At 43.1% G+C, this 19748-nt stretch overlaps 1 protein-coding gene across 3 annotated transcripts in view; it reads left to right on the top strand.

The window, feature by feature from the left end:
* PLEKHM3 (pleckstrin homology domain containing M3) overlaps positions 1–19748 on the top strand; it is a 199652-nt gene that overhangs the window by 15003 nt on the left and 164901 nt on the right. For 2 of the 3 annotated variants that reach the window (XM_043577646.1, XM_043577645.1), the window contains exons 2-3: positions 183–259; positions 8165–9085. In XM_043577646.1, coding sequence (XP_043433581.1) covers positions 8482–9085 — 604 coding nt within the window. In that variant the 5' untranslated portion in view covers positions 183–259; positions 8165–8481. The remainder of the gene's footprint in view (positions 1–182; positions 260–8164; positions 9086–19748) is intronic. The other variant, XM_043577644.1, reaches the window with a different exon arrangement.

Below are 19748 nucleotides of genomic sequence, written 5' to 3'. Positions count from 1 at the left end.
TTTATTTGGTTCACTTTGTCAGGGGAACATAATCTGCATATTTTGACCTGTCTGAATATGTTGTTATTTTTAATTAATTTCAAAACTAAATGAAGCATGCTAGGGAAAGGTATTTACTTATAGAGACTAAATTTGGCAGTAGCTGCTTGTGTTGTAGTGAATTTGAGGCCTGTATATCCTAGGGAAAAGACGAAGTTCCAAAAAGAATGAGGTTGCAAAATGGAGCCCCAGAGGATGAAGACACAGATTATACAGGAGGGTAAGTAAGCACCTTGCCTGGTGTCCAGTCGCTTCAAGTGTAGAGTGGGATACATGGGATAGAGATTGTTGGTCATTTCAGTGCGATATGGCAAACCCAGGGTGCTGCGAGAGAGCCTGAGCAATTGGGAAAGGCTCCCTACCTTGGAGCAAAGCAGGGAGGAGTAAAGCAGTAAGGGGGATGCTGGTTAGCATCTACAAATTGGAGAGGTGGGTAGTCACGAAGGCCCATGAACATCGCACAAAGGAGTAACAGTGCATTCATTCAACACATGAATAGTTAGTGCCTTTTGTTTTTTTTTTTTTAAATATCTCAGACACTATTTTATGCACTTGGGATACCTTAGTGAACAAAGCGAGCATAAATTCCTGCCCTTGGGGAGCTAATACTTTATTAGGGAGAGAGAAACACTAAACATTAAGTAAATAAGATCATTAAGTGGTGTGTTAGAAGATAGTAACTACATAAAGAAAAAAGGTCAAGCCAGGTGATCAAGGTTAACATAAACAGTGGTAAGTCATGTTGATAGTATCTGGCTTTGAGAATGACACTTCACCTTTGTGGGTTTTCTCCCAAAAACACATAACTCTAGTCTAATCATGAGAAAAACATCAAACCAATCCCAGTTGAGGGATAATCTATAAAATATCTTGCCAGTGCTCTTCAAAACTGTCAAGGTCATCAAAAACAAGTAGACTGAGAAACTCATAGCCAAGAGGAGGTTAAAGAGACATGATGACTAAATATGCTGTGATATCCTGTATAGAATCCTGGAACAGAAAAGGATATTAGGAAAAATTGAGGAAATCCCAGTAAGTATGAACTTCAGTTAATAATAATGTATCATTATTGGACTATTAATGGTTCATTAATTGTGAGAAATGTACCATACTAATGTAAAATGTCACATGGAGGAAACTGGGTGTAGGGTATGCTGGTACTCACTGTACTATCATTGTAATAATTTTGTAAATGTAGGGGCTCAGTAGGTTGAGCATCCACCTTTTGATTTTGGCTCAGGTCATGATCTCACAGTTCATGAGATTGAGCCCCGAGTTGGCCTCTGCTCCAAGAATGCTAAGAGCTTGGAGCCTGCTTGGGATTCTCTCTCTCCCTCTCTCTCTGCCCCTTCCCTGCTTGCTCTCTCTCTCATTTTTATAAATTTATAAATTTAAAACTGTTTTAAAACTATGAGTTTATTTTTTAAAAATGCAGAGTAAGAGGAATCAGAAGTCCAGGGCAGAGATATCTGCTATAATTTAAAAATTTTTTTAAATGTTTTTTTGTTTATTTTGGAGACAGAGAGAGACAGAGCATGAGCAGGAGAGGGGCAGAGAGAGAGGGAGACACAGAATCTGAAGCAGGCTCCAGGCTGTCAGCACAGAGCCCGATGCGGGGCTCGAACCCACAGACCGCAAGATCATGACCTGAGCTGAAGTCAGATGCTTAACCGACTGAGCCACCCAGGTGCCCCAGATATCTGCTATAATTTTAAATAGGATGGTCAGGGTAGGCCTCATTGAAAAGGTGACGTGAACAATTACTTCAAGGTCATGTTGGTTCTGAGTGAACAGCCAATGCAAAGACCCTGAGGTGAGAACATGCCTACGGGTTTGAGAATCAGCATGGAGGCCGGTATGGCCGGATGGAAAGGAGGATGGCGGTAGGGAAGGTGTGAAGTCATGGAGGAGAGATGACAGAGCAGACTGAGGTAGGGGCTTCTAGGCCATTGTGATGTGGGCCAGGAACCATGCCATGTATTGTCTTATTTAATTCTCTCAACTGTCCTGAGAGAGAGGTATTATTAACTTGCTGATTTTGCTCATGAGAAAACTGAAATTAAGGAGGTTAGTAACTTGCTGAAGTCCCATTGCAGGTAATTGGCGGAGCCGCAGTTCCTCTGTTGGACTGAGTCTTCAGGGCAACTACTACCCACAAGAAAATCTGATGCTCTGCCTGCTTGGGCTTTTTTTTGTTTTGTTTTTTGTATTTTGTTTTGTTCTGAGTTGTGGTAAAAAAAAAAAAAACAAAACACGCACACACACACACACATAAAATTTACCATCTTCACATTTTGATGTGTCAGTAGTGTTTTTATTTCTTTATTTTAACTTTTTTAGAAGGTGGGGGGAGGGAATGGGGCAGAGGGAGAGAGAGAGATAATTCTAAGCAGGCTCCATGCTCAGCCCCAACTCGGGGCTTGATCCCAAGACCCTGGGATCATGACCTGAAATCAAGAGTCAGACGCTCAACTGACTGTGTGTCAGTAGTGTTAAATGTATTCACATTGCTTTGAAACAGTCTCTAGAACTTTTTCATCTTGCAAATCTGAAAATCCATACCCGTTCAACATCACCTGCCTTCTTTCCTGTACCCCCAAACACCTGGTAAACCACCATTCTACTTTCTGTTTCTATGAATTGGACTACTTTAGACTCCTCATATCCAGTGGATCATGTGGTATTTGTCTTTTTGTGACTGGCCTACTTTACTTAGCATGATGTCCTCAAAGTTCATTCATATTAGAGCATATGACAGGATTTCCTTCCTTTTTAAGGCTGAATTATATTCTGTTGTATGCATATACTACATTCTGTTTATCAGCCTGTTTTGTAAGTAAAGTTTTATTAGACACAGACAGGCCCACCCATTTCCATATCGTCAATGGCTTCCTTCTGCATGACAGTGGTAGGGTTGAGTGGTCACAAAGCTGGCTGTTTGGACCATAAAGCCAAAGCTATTTATTAACTTAACATTTTTAAAAAGTGTTTATTTATTTTGAGAGAGAGTGTGTACATGAGTGAGCAGGGAAGGAAAAGAGAGAGAGGGAGAGAGAGACAGCGAGAAAGAGAGAATCCCAAGCAAGCTCCAAGCTTAGCGCAGGACCCAATGTGGGGCTTGATCTCACTACTGTGAGATCACAACCTAAGCCACAGTCAAGAGTCGGATGCTTAACCAACTGAGCCACCCAAGGGCCCCTGTTATCTTAACTCGTTACAGAAAATGTTTACTGACCCTTCTTCTACTGGGGAGACTGTGAAGGGTTAAGAGAAGTGATGTGGAGACTGCATTGGAGGGAGGAAGGCAAGAGGCAGGAAGACCTTTCTGGCTTTGGGGGAACAGGGAGACAGGTGTGGATATGGGGCTTGCCCTCAAGAAGTTCATAGTTTAATTGAGATGAAAAAGATGGTTTACAAAGTTGACTTGTTCAGTAATGGGTTAGACATTTCGGGAAGGATGAGATCTGAAAGGACTGAGTCCTTAGGAAAGACTTCACAGATGGCTCGGATTTGGGATGGGATGGGTTGGACCAACACAGAGTATGGAGGAATGTATCTCCTTCTCAGGAGGCCTTCTTAGCCACACCTTACACATGAGGGTAAGACACGGAAAGCATTTAGAGCTATGCCTGACATATGGTAAGAGCTCCACTAGAATGTAAGTTCCACGAGGGCAGGATTTATATCTGTTTTGTTCACTGTAGTATCACCTTTGCTTAGGACTCAGTAGCTCCTTCAGTAAATATGGAATAAATAAGTTACTGCAACTCTCTGTAACTCTTTTTAATTGCTTAATTTGTACTATGCAAATACAGGCAAAGGGCTGGATCTCTCACATTGGTCTGTCAATTCATTTATTACACTAAAGAGTAATTATTGTTGTTGTTGTTGTTTTTACTACTGTTAAAGCAGCAGCTATCTTTACTGTTTATTGCTGGAGATAGTTATGTGGTAAGAGGTGTTAAGTCAGAGGTACTGACAACAAAAGAAGAAGAGGAAAAGAAAATAATGTCAATGGTCTTAAAGATAACCACTCAAAAATAATTCATTAGTTTACTTAACAAAGATTTATTAAATTGCAACTGTGTTCTGGAGGTCCAAGGGTGAGCAAAATAGACACAGCTGCTACGACAGGCTATTGACCTTGAAACTGGTAATTATGACTGTAAAGTGTATAACTTACAGACATGCAAATGCCTTAGAAACTTAAGGACATTTAACCTAGTCTGGGACACTGGAGAGTGCTTCCCTGAGGAAGTGACAAGTCCTGATTATTGGTTGCTGTGTGGCAAAATACTCCCAAGCTTAGTGCCTTACAATAATTTATTATCTCTCACAGTTCTGGGTTAACTAGGCTTAGCTGGAGAGTTCTCACTTGGGATCTCTTATGAGTTGCAGTTGGACACTGACTGGGGCTGGAATCCTCTGCAGGCTTAACTAGGCTGTCATCCAAGATGGCTTCTCCACTCACATGCCTGTTGCCTCCCTGATGCAACATGTGACCTCTCTAATGGATAGCCTTATTTCCTAGGTATCAACTTAGAGCTGCAAGAGATAGGAAGCTGCCAGGCTGGGTAAGGTCTATACCTCAAAAGGGCAGAGCATCATTTCTGCACCCTCTGTTGATCAAGTCCTGCCCAGATTCAGGGAGTGGAAGAATAAAGTCAGTTCTTGAGGGGGGAGTAACAAGGTCTCATTGCAGACAATCATATGGGACAGAATTTGTTGTGTCTATCTTTAGAGAATACAGGTCTGTCACTTGATGTTAGGTTGAAGGATAATTTGGCATTAGGTAGGTGCAAAAGAGAGAGGGAGGGAATAGCCCGTCCAGCAATGAGAACAGCTTTGTGGATGGGCCTGGAGGTCAACAAGGTAAACCTCTAAGGAGGGACTGAAAGGCCTGTGTGACTGAGTGGAGGAAGAACAGAAAAAGTGGCATGAGAGTGCTGGGTCCCATAGAGAAGAGTAGAAAGGTAAATGCATATTTCCATCAGAAAGGAAAGGGAGTAGCTGCATAAGTTCCAAACAGAGGCTATGGAAAGCATTAAATAGTGAAAATCAAAATTCCTAGAGTAGGAAGAACAGGTTAGCCTAGAGAAGCACTTGGGGTGGAGTGGGTGTGGGTCAGGGAAATCTTGCCCCACATCACATAGCTAATATGAGACAACTGGGATCTGAGCCCGGAGCTGACTCTAGTTCAGACCCTTTCCACTATATTGCTCACCACACTGCCTATGGAAAGTCACTTAATAAACTTGAAAATCCCTTGCTAATCAAAATGTAATTTATGCTTTCTAATTTCTTCCTAGCCATCCAGGCAAATACCTTCTAAGTTTTCTAAGCTCAACTCAGGACACCTTCTTTTGAAGACTTTCCTAATGCATACAAAGGTGTCCATGTGATTTCATGATGTCTCGGCTGCAGTGTCCCCTTCTGTGAAGGATTGGGGTTGGAAGGATGACTTCAAAGTTCCCTTCTTTGTCTAGCAGTCTATGGTTTTAGGATGTGTGGGGTAGAAGTGTTCTACAAGCTAGCTGTGATGGCCACCAATGGTTACATGCTTCTAACCAGCCTATGAATACCTAAATAGGTAGCACAAAGAGTGTATTTCCAGATATTTTGACTTGAAAGAAAGAAAGAAAGAGAGACAGAGAAAGAAAGAATCACTTTGAAGGCATTTACTCTCTTTCTATTATGATTAAAGACTGAATTTTAAGCACTGGGTAAGAAAAGGGATATGCATAATATAATCTTAGTCGAATAACTACCTGCTTTACACCTTGGTGCATCTTTTATTAAATGGGAAACTTATGTTAAAAAAGCAAAATTTGACAGAGTAAACTTGAAGATCAATTTGGCTGTATTCAATAATTCATGAATCAGGTGACATCCCATGTTGTAATTAGAAAGCTTTACAAAATGGAAAGCTTTTATAGGTAGAAGGGGTGGGAAAACTAAAGTTTCTAACAAAGAGTGGCTTGTTTCAAGCAAGGTCACCTTTCTTTAGGGGAAGGGCAGGGATCTATTAGGCAGATAACCTCACTAGTGCTGATCTGGTAATTCCAGATTGACTGGTTAAAGGTTACATTCCTGGAAGAGGCTGAATGTGCAATAAGGTTAGATATTAAGTCTTGATTTGCTGATGTCACTTGGGCTCTGCCAAGTGACTCCATTTTGGGCCTTTTTATGTAAAATATTTATTTATTTATTGGGAGCGTGCAAGCGGGGGAAGGGCAGGGAGAAGGGGAACAGAGGATCTGAAGCGGGCTCGGCACTGACAGGCTGACAGCAGCAAGCCTGATGTGGGGCTCAAAGTCACGAACCACAAGATCATGACCTGAGCCGGAGGCCTAACCGACTGAGCCATCCTTGGCTTTTTTTTTTTTTTTTAATATATTTTATTATGTTCATCTGTAATTTTAGTAAAGAACTGAATGTTTTAAAATTTATAATGTATTTCTTTTTCATAGCCTCTGGTGTAGAAGATGAAACTGAAAAGTCCCATTTTTCAAAATTACAGAAGTGGTGAAACCCTGTTGCACAATTCAAGAGACTCAAGGCTTAACTGTAAACACAGGAAAAGAAACCCTGTTTGCAACTAGAAAAATATTATAACTGATGTTTATCTCTAAAAGTCAATCATTGCCTGGCTTCATGAGGGCTAACATAATGATGTATCAAAATGTAAAATAGAGACAAATTCATAGTCATTATCACTTTACAGGAGGTTAACCAGAGTTCTTGTGAACTACAAACCTCTTGACACATTTTAAAATAAAGGGCTCTCTATACTAGTTTAATTTATATACATTAAGCAATGTAGATTGGTGCTGTTGATTTCAATGTAATGGTTTAAAGACCTAAGTGCTAAAACTGATTTTAATTAACCACAAAATTGTGCAGTTTTAAACAAAAAAAGCACATCTATGAACCTTTGCAGCAATATGCAGAGGTATTGCTAATTGCCCAATTTTACCTACTTGTAAGTAGTTAAGGGCAAAAAACCCTTGCGTAGTTGTTTCGTTTCTTCATTCATTTCTTTGGTACAAATACAAAGGTGTATGTGACTATTGAGTACATGAGATGTGATAGTACGACTGAAAAACTTTACTTGATTTTTATTATGAATTGAAATTGAAATAGCCATCTATGGCTAATGTCTACCACATTGGACAGCATCTCTGTCAAGGTTTGTGCTAATTTGGCCTGACCTTGGAGATCCAGTCTTTCCCAGAGAATGAGTTAGTGCTCACATAGAATATTTTCTGCCCAGCCCTGAGGCTGGACCTGTACTCCTAGGCCAGTCCTCAAAGCCTTAGGGAGTTGAGCCTGGAGCCTTATTTTCAAGATGAGTGGAGGAATTCTGTAGTCCAGAGACATTCATTAGGTATTACATAATCCACACCTGGGAAGCACAGACACAGTAACATTTGGGTTTAGGAAAAGGGTAGAGCCTCTCTCTGTCCTTACCCCTTGCACTTTTTTAGAAAGTTCTTTTTTTTTAATGTTTATTTATTTTTGAGAGGGAGAGAGAAGGAGGGGCAGAGAGAGAGGACAGAGAATCCTAAGCAGGCACCATGCTGACAGCAGTGAGCCTGATGTGGGGCTGGAACTCATGAACCACAAGACTGTGACCTGAGCTCCAGTCAGATGCTCAACCAGCTGAGCCACCCAGGCACTCCTTCCCCTTGCATTTTTTTAGCCTGATGCACCATCAGAGCTTTCAAAGTCTGTGGAAGGACTCATGCATTTTTGAATTTAGACCAATTATGACGTAGGCCCAGACACAGAATTCTTAGCCTCATTGCTTCCTGTTTTAGGTCAACATATCACAGAGATTTGCCAGAACAGACTTTTCACAACTGTGCTCAAAGGCTTTTCTGTCTGAGTGAAAGCTATTGGCCTTAATTCCCTTTATCAAACGTTCCACCCTGCTCTGTGTAAGTTCTGACACAAAGCCGGGAGTGATGTGTGCTCTTGACAGTGGAGCCTCTGTGTAGGTGTTGTCCACTTTGGGCGTGACTACCGTAGAAAGATGTAGAGATGCGGAAATAGCTGGGCAGATTCGTGTACTATAGAATACAGTGAACCATGTGCCAATGTTGTGCTCTTTCTTTTCTTCCAGGAAATTAAGGATTGCGCGGCATTGCTTTGACAAGCACATCCTGTTGTCTTTTCAGAGATCTCAGTGAAGAATAATCTCAAAGGAACATTTGTCTCCCCATACCTCTGCTAATGGCCATTAGCCGCTAGCAAATGCTTTTAATGACCGAAAAAACATCAACTACCCTTGGTTTTGGTCTGCTTTAGGCAGTCGAATGAAGGTTTTTTTCAGTTGTTTCCAGAACTCTATTGCTGAAGCACCTCTCTTTGTTGGGTGAACGTTCATGAAGCCCTTTCCTGAAGCAGTGTAGAAGCCTTAGGCCTCTTGGAGTCTATGACATGGAAGCCTTGGAAGTGGATGATATCAGCCCAGCCTTGGAAGTTACTGAGGATTTCTTCAGTACTTTTGATAGTAAGCTAGAAAAGGCTGTGCAGCAAGCTGAGGTTTATGGGATTCAGGAAGTCCCCGAATTGGTGGGGCACGAGGTACTAAGTACCATAACAGATAATGGTGCTATCAGAAATGTTGCCTCCCTGGGCAAGGGGGGCCTGATTTGGGACCACTGTAAGAGCAGGCTCTTAGAAACCAAAGCTCAAAATGTCTTCCCTGCCAAAGAACAGTTTGTGGTTCAGAAAGGGACAGCCCCAGATAATCTTTCCTGGATGGAACAAAAAGAAGCGTCGACCTTTAACTTTTTCAACATCTGTCAGCGTCGGAGGGACAGACCTCGATCCGTGAATGACTTACTGGATGAGACCTCTACTTTCAAGCCAGGGCATGCACGTTCAAGATCAGATATTACCCAAGTGGACTGGAGGCTGGTCCTCAAAACCATGCCTCTGCAGCGGCAGCAGCAGTCGTCTCTTCAGGGCCCTCATTTCACCAGGCCGTCTTTTCTGTCGTCCTTGCCGAATAAGGTAGAAGATGCTCAAGGAAATACTGGTATGTTTTGATATCTGACTGCTATTGAGCAGTTGTCGATTTTCCTTGGTCTCTATTACATTTACCTCATGACAAGTGTATTGTCCAGGGTCCTTGTCTGGTTTTGCTTACTTAAGCTCCCTCTTCCATTTACTTGCACACTTCACCTCAAGCCTCAGTCTTGGTATCCTTATAAGAAGTGCTGAGGGAAAAGACAACTGCGGTCAAGTCTCCCCTTCTAATCTTGTGTGTTAGAATCTACAGTCTCATAATTCGTGTGGTATTTGCCTTTGTACAGAGTGTGCTGCTGCTTATTCGCATCACTAGATGTTTGTCAGATCACACATTGGCATAGCCTTGTGCTGTGAAGGGTTTAAAGATCCATAAACAAACCATCCCTGCCTTAAAGAACTTCTTGGTTGCAGAGGGGATCAGACACTGACAAATACTCAAGAAGGCACCAGCAGGGAGAGAAAGTAGTAGTCGTCAACTGAAATATTTGTGAAGGAACTTTTGTTTTACTTTATATTGTTGAGATTTCTTTCACTGAGAAAATGACAGTGACTGTAAGAGGGCAGAAGAAGGAGAGGACACTGTGGTGGGCTTGTCAGGAAGGGCTAATGAGAGTTCATGGAGCTTTGACTGAACCATTAAAGATACTAAGATGCAGAAAGGGGATCGCAGTAGAGGACACTCGGGATTATGGTGGGAAAGAAGGTAAGGAGATGAGAAGTACCAGGGGGAGCAAAGGATCCCGTGGTGGGTAGTGGGAGGAAAAGGGGGGGAGAGATTGGCTCAGACCTCATGGTGTAGGGCCTTGAATTTCCTTTTTTTTCATACATCATACACATGCGTGTGCACACAACTTCTGTGAGGCGTGACAAACCATCTCTTTGTTTCCCCCAGCTTTTTCTTTCAAAATAACCTCATTTATACAGGCTGTCTATTCTTGTCATTCCTATTCAACCTTTAATTTAGATGGCTTCTTCTCAGTTAATTGGGAATACTGTTTTATGTCCTTAACTGCTATTTTAATATTACTTTAGTCTCTATCCTTGCTTGGTATTCCATTGATACATTTCATATTTTAAAGATTTTTTCTTTTCAACGTTTTTATTTATTTTTGGGGCAGAGAGAGACAGAGCATGAACGGGGGAGGGGCAGAGAGAGAGGGAGACACAGAATCGGAAACAGGCTCCAGGCTCCGAGCCATCAGCCCAGAGCCTGACACGGGGCTCGAACTCCCGGACCGCGAGATCATGACCTGGCTGAAGTCGGACGCTTAACCGACTGCGCCACCCAGGCGCCCCGATACATTTAATATTTTAATAAATTTAGTTTCTAAGTATAATTCAAAGAAGAGATACAGTTTAGTAAGTCTATTCAGGAAATGCAGTGTCCCTATCTGTGAGGTGCTACATTATTTTCACATCCAGTTCAAATCTATTCTTTTAAAATACTTCTTTCTCGGACTCACTTATTTTGCTTAGCATAATACTCTCTCTCTCTCTCCATCCACTGATATGTGGAATTTAAGAAACAAAATAAATGAGCATAGGGGATAAAAAGAGAGGGAGGCAAACCAAGAAACAGACTCTGAACTATAGAGAACAAACTGATGGTTACCAGAGGGGAGGTGGGTGGGGGGATGGGTGAAATAGGTGATGGGGATTCAGGAGTGCACCTGTGATAAGCATTGGGCATTGTATGGAAGTGTTGAATCACTACATTGTACATCTGCAACGAATATTACACTGTATGTTAATAACTGGAATTTAAATAAAAACTCAAACAAAGAAAAATAAAATATTTCTTTCTTCCCACTCAAATTCATGACTTATAATTCCTTTTCTTTTCTCCTTGACTTTCACCAGTCCTCTGTAGCATCTAGCCAAGGGTGGTGACCATGGGAGTAAAAAGACAAGGACATTATAAAGCACAGTACTTGGTAGCTGATTAGATATTAGGGGACAAACAAGTTGCTCTGACCCTGGTGCCTGGCAAAACGAGAGCTTTGCCTTGAGTTCATATATAAACAAGTATACTCGTTGATTTAACAAATAACCTCTGTTGATTTTTGGTGTCTTAAGAGTTCACGTAGATTTTTATCAGTAAAGCACCGGAACCATTCTAAAACCCTGGTGTAACCCAAGTTGAGAGGGTGTCATATTTCCAGGTTTAGTTTTCCTGTCATTTGGATTGTTAGTGTAGGAGCTGGAGCTGCCTTAGATTCTCCAAAGGAACCTTGAGTATATGACACCCTGTGACTGTTGTTTTTTCAGTCTCAATTTTTAAAAAAGTTGAATACTAAATCATGTTGAAATGTATGTACTGAATGGTATTTTGAAAAGTCTACTGTAACAGATGGCCTTTCAGGTATTGATATAGTATATAATCTGGCCATCTTTTGATCATCCACGGAATATATATCCCAGCAGGAATTAGCACAGTTGGGCAAATGGCATGCCAAGTTCCTAATACCTTTTCTTTCTGTCACACTCTGGAGAACAGGCAAGATAAATCATGTTTGTATTGCTTACCAGGTGAGGGGCAGGGGTAAGCAGGGAGTACCCACTGACTACGCGTTCTCAGGCTGGGGGTAGAGAAGAGTTTTAGATATGTGGCAGTCCCCCACCCTGGTGACCATAATTCTCATGGCAAGGGGAGGGATGTGCCAACACACAAATGCACACTAGTCACAATCAGCCAAGATCTTTCAGTAAAGTTTACTTTAAAACCTTTGAAATTTGTGATCCAAACTGAAAAATAGCCTGTTGTGACTCCTGAAGAAATATGCCCCCAAAGCAGAGGGAGACAGTGTAATATCTTGGCTGGAGATTTAGGGTCAGGCCAGACCTCTCTTTTAACCTTAGACTCGCATATCTGACTGCCTGGCGTACATCTCTTTTGGGATGTTCCACAGGCTCTTCAAATTCACAGTGTCCAAAAGTGACCCTCATCCTCTCATCTCCTACTCCTACTGTTCTAAAAACTAACAAGTGTTCATAAGAGTCTGGGGGCTCCTTAGAAGAAATAAAATTTAAACGGGTTTCTTTTGATGAGGTCAACTTGACGTTGTGTCTATCCCTGTCACTCTCTTAATTATAGGTTTGGTTACTGCATGATCCTGTGTTTTCTTCAGTTGATTTTTTTTTTCCCTAGCTCCTTTTCTGAGCTCACCTTGAGTACGAAGACTCACCAGAAGTGGTTCTTCTTCTCGTCCTCCCCTTCCTCCTCTTCTGCCTCCCTTATCCCCTCTCTTCCCTCCCATGAAAATAAACCCAAGGATCTTCTTCATTAGGTAGGATCTCTGTGACTTCTGCTCATTTGGTGATGAATAACCAGGCTTTTGAGCCTTACTAAGGATAAATGTCACATTGAGTATAAAGCAAATCAGGTTCTGGCCTAATGAGGCCAGTGGGCAGCTGGGTGTAATACCATCTATTTCGCTGATGGGCAAGCCTGTATGAAGGTCTTCTGGTGTGTCTTCTCCTCTTCCCCCTTCTCCTCCTCCTCCCCCCTCTCCCCCTTCTCCTCCTCCTCCTCCTCCTCCCCCTCCTCCTCCTCCTCCTCTTCCCCCCCTCCTCCTCCTCCTCTTCCCCCCCTCCTCCTCCTCCTCTTCCCCCCCTCCTCCTCTTCCTCCTCATCCTCCCCCTCCTCCCACTCTTCCTCTTCCTCACCCCCCCGTCTCCTCTTCTTTTTCTTCTTCCTTCTCCCACTTCTTCCTCCCCCTCCCCCCTCCTCCCCCTCTTCCTCCCCTCCTCCTCCCCCTCCTTCTCCCACTTCTTCCTCCCCCTCCCCCCTCCTCCCCCTCTTCCTCCCCTCCTCCTCCCCCTCCCCCTCCTTCCCCTCCTCCCCCTCCTCTTCCCCTCCTCCTCCCCCTCCTTCTCCCCTCCTCCTCCCCCTCCTTCTCCCCTCCTCCTCCCCCTCCTCCCCTTCTCCTCCCCCTCCTTCTCCCCTCCTCCTCCCCCTCCTCCTCCCCTCCTCCTCCTCCCCTTCTCCTCCCCCTCCTCCTCCCCTTCTCCTCCCCCTCCTCCTCCCCTTTTCCTCCCCCTCCTCCCCTTCTCCTCCCCCTCCTCCCCCTCTTCCTCCCCTCCTCCTCCCCCTCCTCCTCCCCTCCCCCTCCTCCTCCCCTCCCCCTCCTCCTCCCCTCCTCCTCCCCTTCTCCTCCCCCTCCTCCCCCTCCTCCTCCCCTCCCCCTCCTCCTCCCCTCCCCCTTCTCCTCCCCCTCCTCCCCTTCTCCTCCCCCTCCTCCCCCTCCTCCTCCCCTTCTCCTCCCCCTCCTCCTCCCCTTCTCCTCCCCCTCCTCCCCTTCTCCTCCCCCTCCTCCCCCTCTTCCTCCCCTCCTCCTCCCCCTCCTCCTCCCCTCCCCCTCTTCCTCCCCTTCTCCTCCCCCTCTTCCTCCCCTCTTCCTCCCCTCCTCCTCCCCCTCTTCCTCTCCCCCTCCTCCCCTTCCCCCTTCTCCCCCTCCCTCTCCTCCTTATCCCCCCCATCTTCCCCCTGCACATCCTCCCCCTCCTCCTCTTCCTCATTCCCTGTCTCTTCTTCTTTTTCCTCTTTCTTCTCCCACTTCTTCCTCTTCTTCCTCCTACTCCTCCTCCTCCTCCTCCACCACCACAACCACCACAAAGCTTGAGATAGTAATAGTACTTTAAATATCTTATGTGCATTAAATGGGTTAAAAAATAGAAAGTGCTTCTCAGAACCATGTTTGGCACATTTGTAAACACCTAATAGATATCTTAAACATTTAATAATATTGTTACAATTATTAATTGAATTTGAAACTCATCAATGAGAATCAGAGTGACACAACCGATGACTCCTACTTTTCCCTGGCATACCAACTGATGTGTTGCAGTAAATGGCCTTGCAATAAATATTTCTTAGATTGGCCTTCCTGAAGTGTGTTTTCTCATATTATTGATAGGTTTGTTAGTGGGAAGTAAACCATTCATTCCCTCTCTCACACTGATTTAAGATCAACTGTTTACAGTTCTCCTGGTCAATGAGGAAGGGACTGTTTCTTACCGTTTCATCCTCAGTACTTAACATGGTGCTTTGAACATAGTTTATGCTCAAATGAATTGTTTAAGATGTAAATTGAATGAAAAAGATGTAATGCTGATAAGATAATTAACGCCAATAACCTCTTTAGCCAGTTCGTGTCATTCTAGAAAAAAAACCCTCCAGCATCTTTTCTGAGGGCCTAGCACCATCATCTAGCATTTCATACCTCGCACATCCTCTCTGAAGCTCTTTAGCAGCAGTGAAAAATGAAGATTTGCTTTCATCTCAAAGGCTGCCCTGCACTATCCTTGTGATAAGAGAAAATCAAACAGATACAGCTTGTAAAGCGGCCCCTGGTGTTGGCAAAATGTTGCCCTGGCCTTGGAGGAGTATTCAGATACGTCTCAGACTCCCGGGTCGCACAGGCACGGTTAAGCATTCCCCTTTGTGGAGGAACCTGACTGCTGCTTGGTGAGCACAAAGCCTGGTGCAATGATTATGCTTTGCCCTTTAGTCTTTCTGAAGCTGGCAATCATTTGAAGTAATTTTGCATCACTCCTCAACTTTTTCCTGTTCTCTGTTTCTTTACAGAAGGTGATTACTTTGGATTTGAAGATCACTTCTTCCCTAGGTTCTTGCTTGGAATATATGAGAGCAGAATCCGTCAAACAGATTAACAGCTTACTTGTCACTGTCAGAGCCAACCGCCAAGCACCAGTGCTTGTCCTCAGGGTGAGAGAGCCCATGTAGAAAGAGAAGGAAAAAAAAAAAACAACCAATAGCTGTAGCAAGCACTGTGCATGATTTTAAGTTCTTTACAGCGAACAGCTTATTTAACTTATATAATATTCCTGTGATACAGACACTTTTACTGACCCCGTTTTGAGGATGATGAAACTTGAGGCACGGAAAGCTTAAGGAATGTGCGTAGAGTCCCATAGCTGGTCCTGAGCAGATCCTCGATTGGAACTCGGGCAGTCTTTCTCCAGAGTCCACACCCGTCAACACTAAGCTGGAGCTGAACACTTACCTTGGAAGCCAATCGTTCCCAGTCTCTAGAACCCTCTATTTTGAAAGCCTTGTTAGCAGTCAGGCCCTGTGGGAGTAGAGGGTGGGAAGTAGTGTAGAAGAGACTGACCTGGATGGTATTCATCGAACCCAAAGTAATCCCTCAGGAGATCACTAGCGAGGAAAAACTGAGACACACCGAAGCAGTCTAGCTAAGCAAGGATTGTTTTCTGCATTTAACATAGTCACTAAAATACATGGACAGTGCAGCGCTGGCCAGAGTTCTTTAGGGGACCAACGAGTCCACGGAAAGAAGACTGTAACTTTGCCTTTCATACTCCCGAATGCTGACCATACAGAAGAGCTTAAGTGAACTGACCCCCATGGGTTTATCGTAACTATGGAACAAGGGCTTTGGCATTTTGCTCCATCTTTGGCTGCCTTTTTCAGTCTTACTTAGAAGCTTGTGAATGGATGTGTTCTAGAAATTTCATTGCCTCAGGCAGAGACAGACCTAGGACAGGCTTCTTCCAAGGGAATGTTGCCAATGCTAAGTAGATGAAGGATACCGTCAGTGGGTCCTAGGAGGCTGTTAGAGTGTGGCTTGAGTCCAGCCCAGTTAACACCATGCGTTTTCTGAGGGCCAGATAGTAATGTCGAAAAGGTTAGGTCAGAAATCACTAAGAAGTACTAGATCTAATGCAAGATGACGACAGAGACAGGTTTTACCCCAGCTTTATTGAGGTGTAATTGACAAAGCTGGAAGACATTTAGTGTACATCGTGATGATTTAATATACATACTCATTATGGACGGATTCCCTGTCTAGTTAATCACCACATCTGTCACCTCACATCCGAGGCGGTTTTTTCTAAAAAACTTCCAGGTAGGTCATAGAGGCAAAGCTGCCTCATGGTCAGTTCCTTTCCTTACTGCCACCCCAGTGCCTGCCATGTCCTGGGCAGCTGAAGCAAGGTGTCACAGAGAAGTAGCCCTGAGAGAAGGCCCTAATCCTACTGCCAGAATGGCTCGTTGCTAGTCCTGTCATTAATCTTAGTTCTGTACAAACATGCTCTTGACCAGTACCTATGCTTAACCCTCTCTTCCTTTGCATTATGTCATCCTGTTCTTGTTCAGTGAGTAATAATAGAGCCACAAGCAGCAGGGAATGTCCTGTAGGATAAGGAAGACGGGGTCCTGATGTCATAGAGTTACAATCCAAAGATAAATATGTGTTAAGGTAAGAACATAAAAAGTCATGTGAACACGTGGACACTAGATATGTTGTCAAAAATGGATCACACACGCATTTACACCTATAAATGTGTACGCATAGTAGAGGAGGGTCGGTCTGTGTGGAAAGAACGCTCAACTAGGACTCACTGTGTAGGTTTGGAAGAATCACTCATCTGTTGTTTTTGATTTAACAACCTAGTGAAGCAGGTTAAATTGTCTCTAAGATCCTCCCAATTCCAAAACCGTATCATTGTAAGACGTGTTTGAACTGACCCTGACTCATGGTTCTATGGGAGCTAATTACTATAGCCAGATGGGTATTGGAAGGTTGTAATGGAATTATGGGTATGGTTGAAATTATTTAACGCAGAAGGATTTCTGTGTGCCTTGTAACTCTACTTCTGGGTGAACTGCTGTGTTTGCGATTTTAAAATCAAAAAAATTTTTTTAAAGAAATCTTTTGCATTATCTATGGAGCTCTGAAACCCAACAGACTGCCAGAATCTGACTTACTTTTCCCTCCCTGACTGTGTTCACATTTTCATCTGCTAGGCAAGGGCAGTGGTCAGCTGGGCTTTTGTTTCAGTTGGTTTCGCTGTCTGGTGACCTGGTACCATTCCTATGCCTGTATTTTCTTGTTCTAAGTACTTGAGGAGTAGGCCTCAAGCAGAGATTTTCTTTAGAGCTAGAAAAACCATGGCAGTGTGGTTTCTTTATCTTGAGTTTTATGTTACTCTGTTTCGATTCTCTTTTTCCCCATCTTTAACTTTAAAAAAAAAAAAGCCAAATTTGGGACTTATACTAAAATGACTGCTTTTTCAATTACGATGTTTCTCAAAAGCCTTGGAGCCAATAGAGGTGGGAATATTCCTGTGGGCTTAGAACAAGTGAGGTCACCAGGACATGGTCTCTTGCTGAATTTATGATTCACCCTTCAGCAAGATTAGTCAGTACAAAGAAGTTGCTAAAATAGGTCACAGAAAGTTGATTTTGTATGGTTGTATAGTTTCCACTGGTTACATTATTGAATGTTGGCCTGTGGCAGCTATTTGGAAACCCAACACGCCTCATCGACAGCCCATATTCTGATTCTAACATTTCTATATGGGAACTCTGAAAACGAAGTGTCTGATGTTTTCTTGTGGTTGCTCTGTTAATAGTTTATCTTTCTTGGCTAAGGAGAACTGTAGTTACTAATTTCGCAAACTGCTAGAGTTACCATCTTAAAACACAAATCTGTTCATGCTACTCTGTTCTCAAAAATGAATCATCGCTCCCCATTCTCTACAAAATCAAGTGTGTAAGTTTTATAAAGCATCCCAATCTGTCCCGATCTCACCACCGGCACCTTCTGTCACCCCGTCTATGTGCTGTTTTCGAATGTGCCGAGTACTTCCAAGTTCCTGAGCCTCTGCTTATGCACTCTCTTCATCCAGAACACCTTCCCCGCCCATTTCACTTTTCACAACCCTCCATTATCTTTCAAGGACCAATCCAAATGCTACATCCTCCCTGAGACCTTTCTATATTTTTTCAACTAAAAGTCTTTTTTTTTTCTTTCACTGTATGTTTTCACAGCACATATCATTCTGCTGTGCATTATAGGCAATTGCTTGTATATCCATCTCCCACACTAGGTTGAAAGTTTTTTTTAATTAAAAAAAATTTTTTTAATGTTTATTTTTGAGAGAGAGAGAGACAGAGTGTGAATGGGGGAGGAGCAGAGAGAGAGGGAGACACAGAATCAGAAGCAGGCTCCAGGCTCTGAGCTGTCAGCACAGAGCCCAACATGGGGCTTGAAGCCATGAACCATGAGATAATGACCTGAGCCAAAGTCGGATGCTCAACTGACTGAGCCACCCAATTGCCCCAATTGAAAATTTTTTGATGCTATAAACCATATCGTAGAAAACTTTGTATTGTACCAAGTATGTGAGCATATGCAAAATGTCTGGTTGAGTTTTATGTGTTGGTGCTTGGAACATCAGGACAATACTGTTTTGTTTGTTTTCCGAAATGGAAATGGCTCCTCTTTCCTTACCTTATAGCTTAAGTTGACTGAAGTTTGTTATTAATACTATCAGTGAGAGCTGTCATTTAATGAGAGTTAGCTTTATGTTCAGCCCTGTGCTGAGATGTGTCAACCTACTATCTTATTTAATATTCATAATAGTTGAATATGATAGATGATATTCTGATTTCACAAATGATGAAACTGAATCTTAGAGAAGTTGACCTCACCCAAAGCTATACAGTATGTGATGGGGCTAGGACTCCAAGCCAGTCCTAACACTAGAGGCCACACATAACCACTCAACAATGCGGTCTGTCTCTCAAGCATGAGGAGGGGTAGGTCATTCCCTCCACCATAAATAAACACAGTGTGATCTAGACTCCAAGTTTGGAGGTTAGAGTTTTCTACTCTGAGCTTGCACACTTTGAGTATAACCTTGGCCAAGTCATTTTGCTTCCTGGGATCTCTTTCCAAATCTGCTAAATCAGTTAATATTCTCAGAAAAGGGGTGCCAGGGTGGCTCAGTCGGTTAAGCATATGACTTCGGCTCAGGTCATGATCTGATGGTTTGTGAATTTGAGCCCCACACTGGTCTCTGTGCTGACAGCTTGGAGCCTGGAGCCTACTTTGGATTCTGTGTCTCCCTCTCTTTCTGCCCCTCCTCTGCTCGCGCTGTGTCTTATTCTCCCTCAAAAAAAAAAAAAATCTAAAAACATTTAAAAAAAAGAATATTTTCAAGAGCAATTAATAGCATATACAACTAAAAGTAGCCTAAGTAATATGACCATTTGTCATCTTACGTTTTCATCTATCTAACAGGTAACTATGGAACACTTAGTGAATATCAGGTACTATAAACAATAGACACTTAAGAAGACCTGATGTGTCATCAGGGATCCAGGCACTTTCCATCTTTTTTCTCAGCTGTTCTCAGTATATTGGTAATGTCTCTTCTTTCTCTTCATAGGTACAAGATAGCCACAGCAGTCCCAAGGGTCACTTTCTTGTACATCAGTAGCCAAAGTCAGGAAGGGAAAACAGGGCACCCCCTCTGGGTCTCTTTCCCAGTAGGCCCCAATAGCACCCCCTAAGTAGTGAGGGTCACATGCTCACCCCTAAAGCAATCTCTGGCAAAGGAAAATAGCATTTCTGTGATTGGCTTAAACAAATCTTGCTCCTTTCCACGGGGTAGGGGAGAGGACATCTCTGAGCATCTCCCATCATACCTGAGCAAGATTTAGGTTCTGTTGGTAAAGAATCAGGAGGACTAGTTAAGGAGGTGAGTAGCTGACAAGTTCTACCTCAGATGGGATCAGGCTAAGAGATTTCTTTTTTTTTTTTTTTTAATTTTTTTTTTTCAACGTTTATTTATTTTTGGGACAGAGAGAGACAGAGCATGAACGGGGGAGGGGCAGA

This window comes from Prionailurus bengalensis, chromosome C1 (genome assembly GCF_016509475.1).
Source record: "Prionailurus bengalensis isolate Pbe53 chromosome C1, Fcat_Pben_1.1_paternal_pri, whole genome shotgun sequence".
Classification (NCBI taxonomy): Eukaryota; Metazoa; Chordata; class Mammalia; order Carnivora; family Felidae; genus Prionailurus; species Prionailurus bengalensis.
This window is presented reverse-complemented; position numbering and strand designations above follow the sequence as displayed.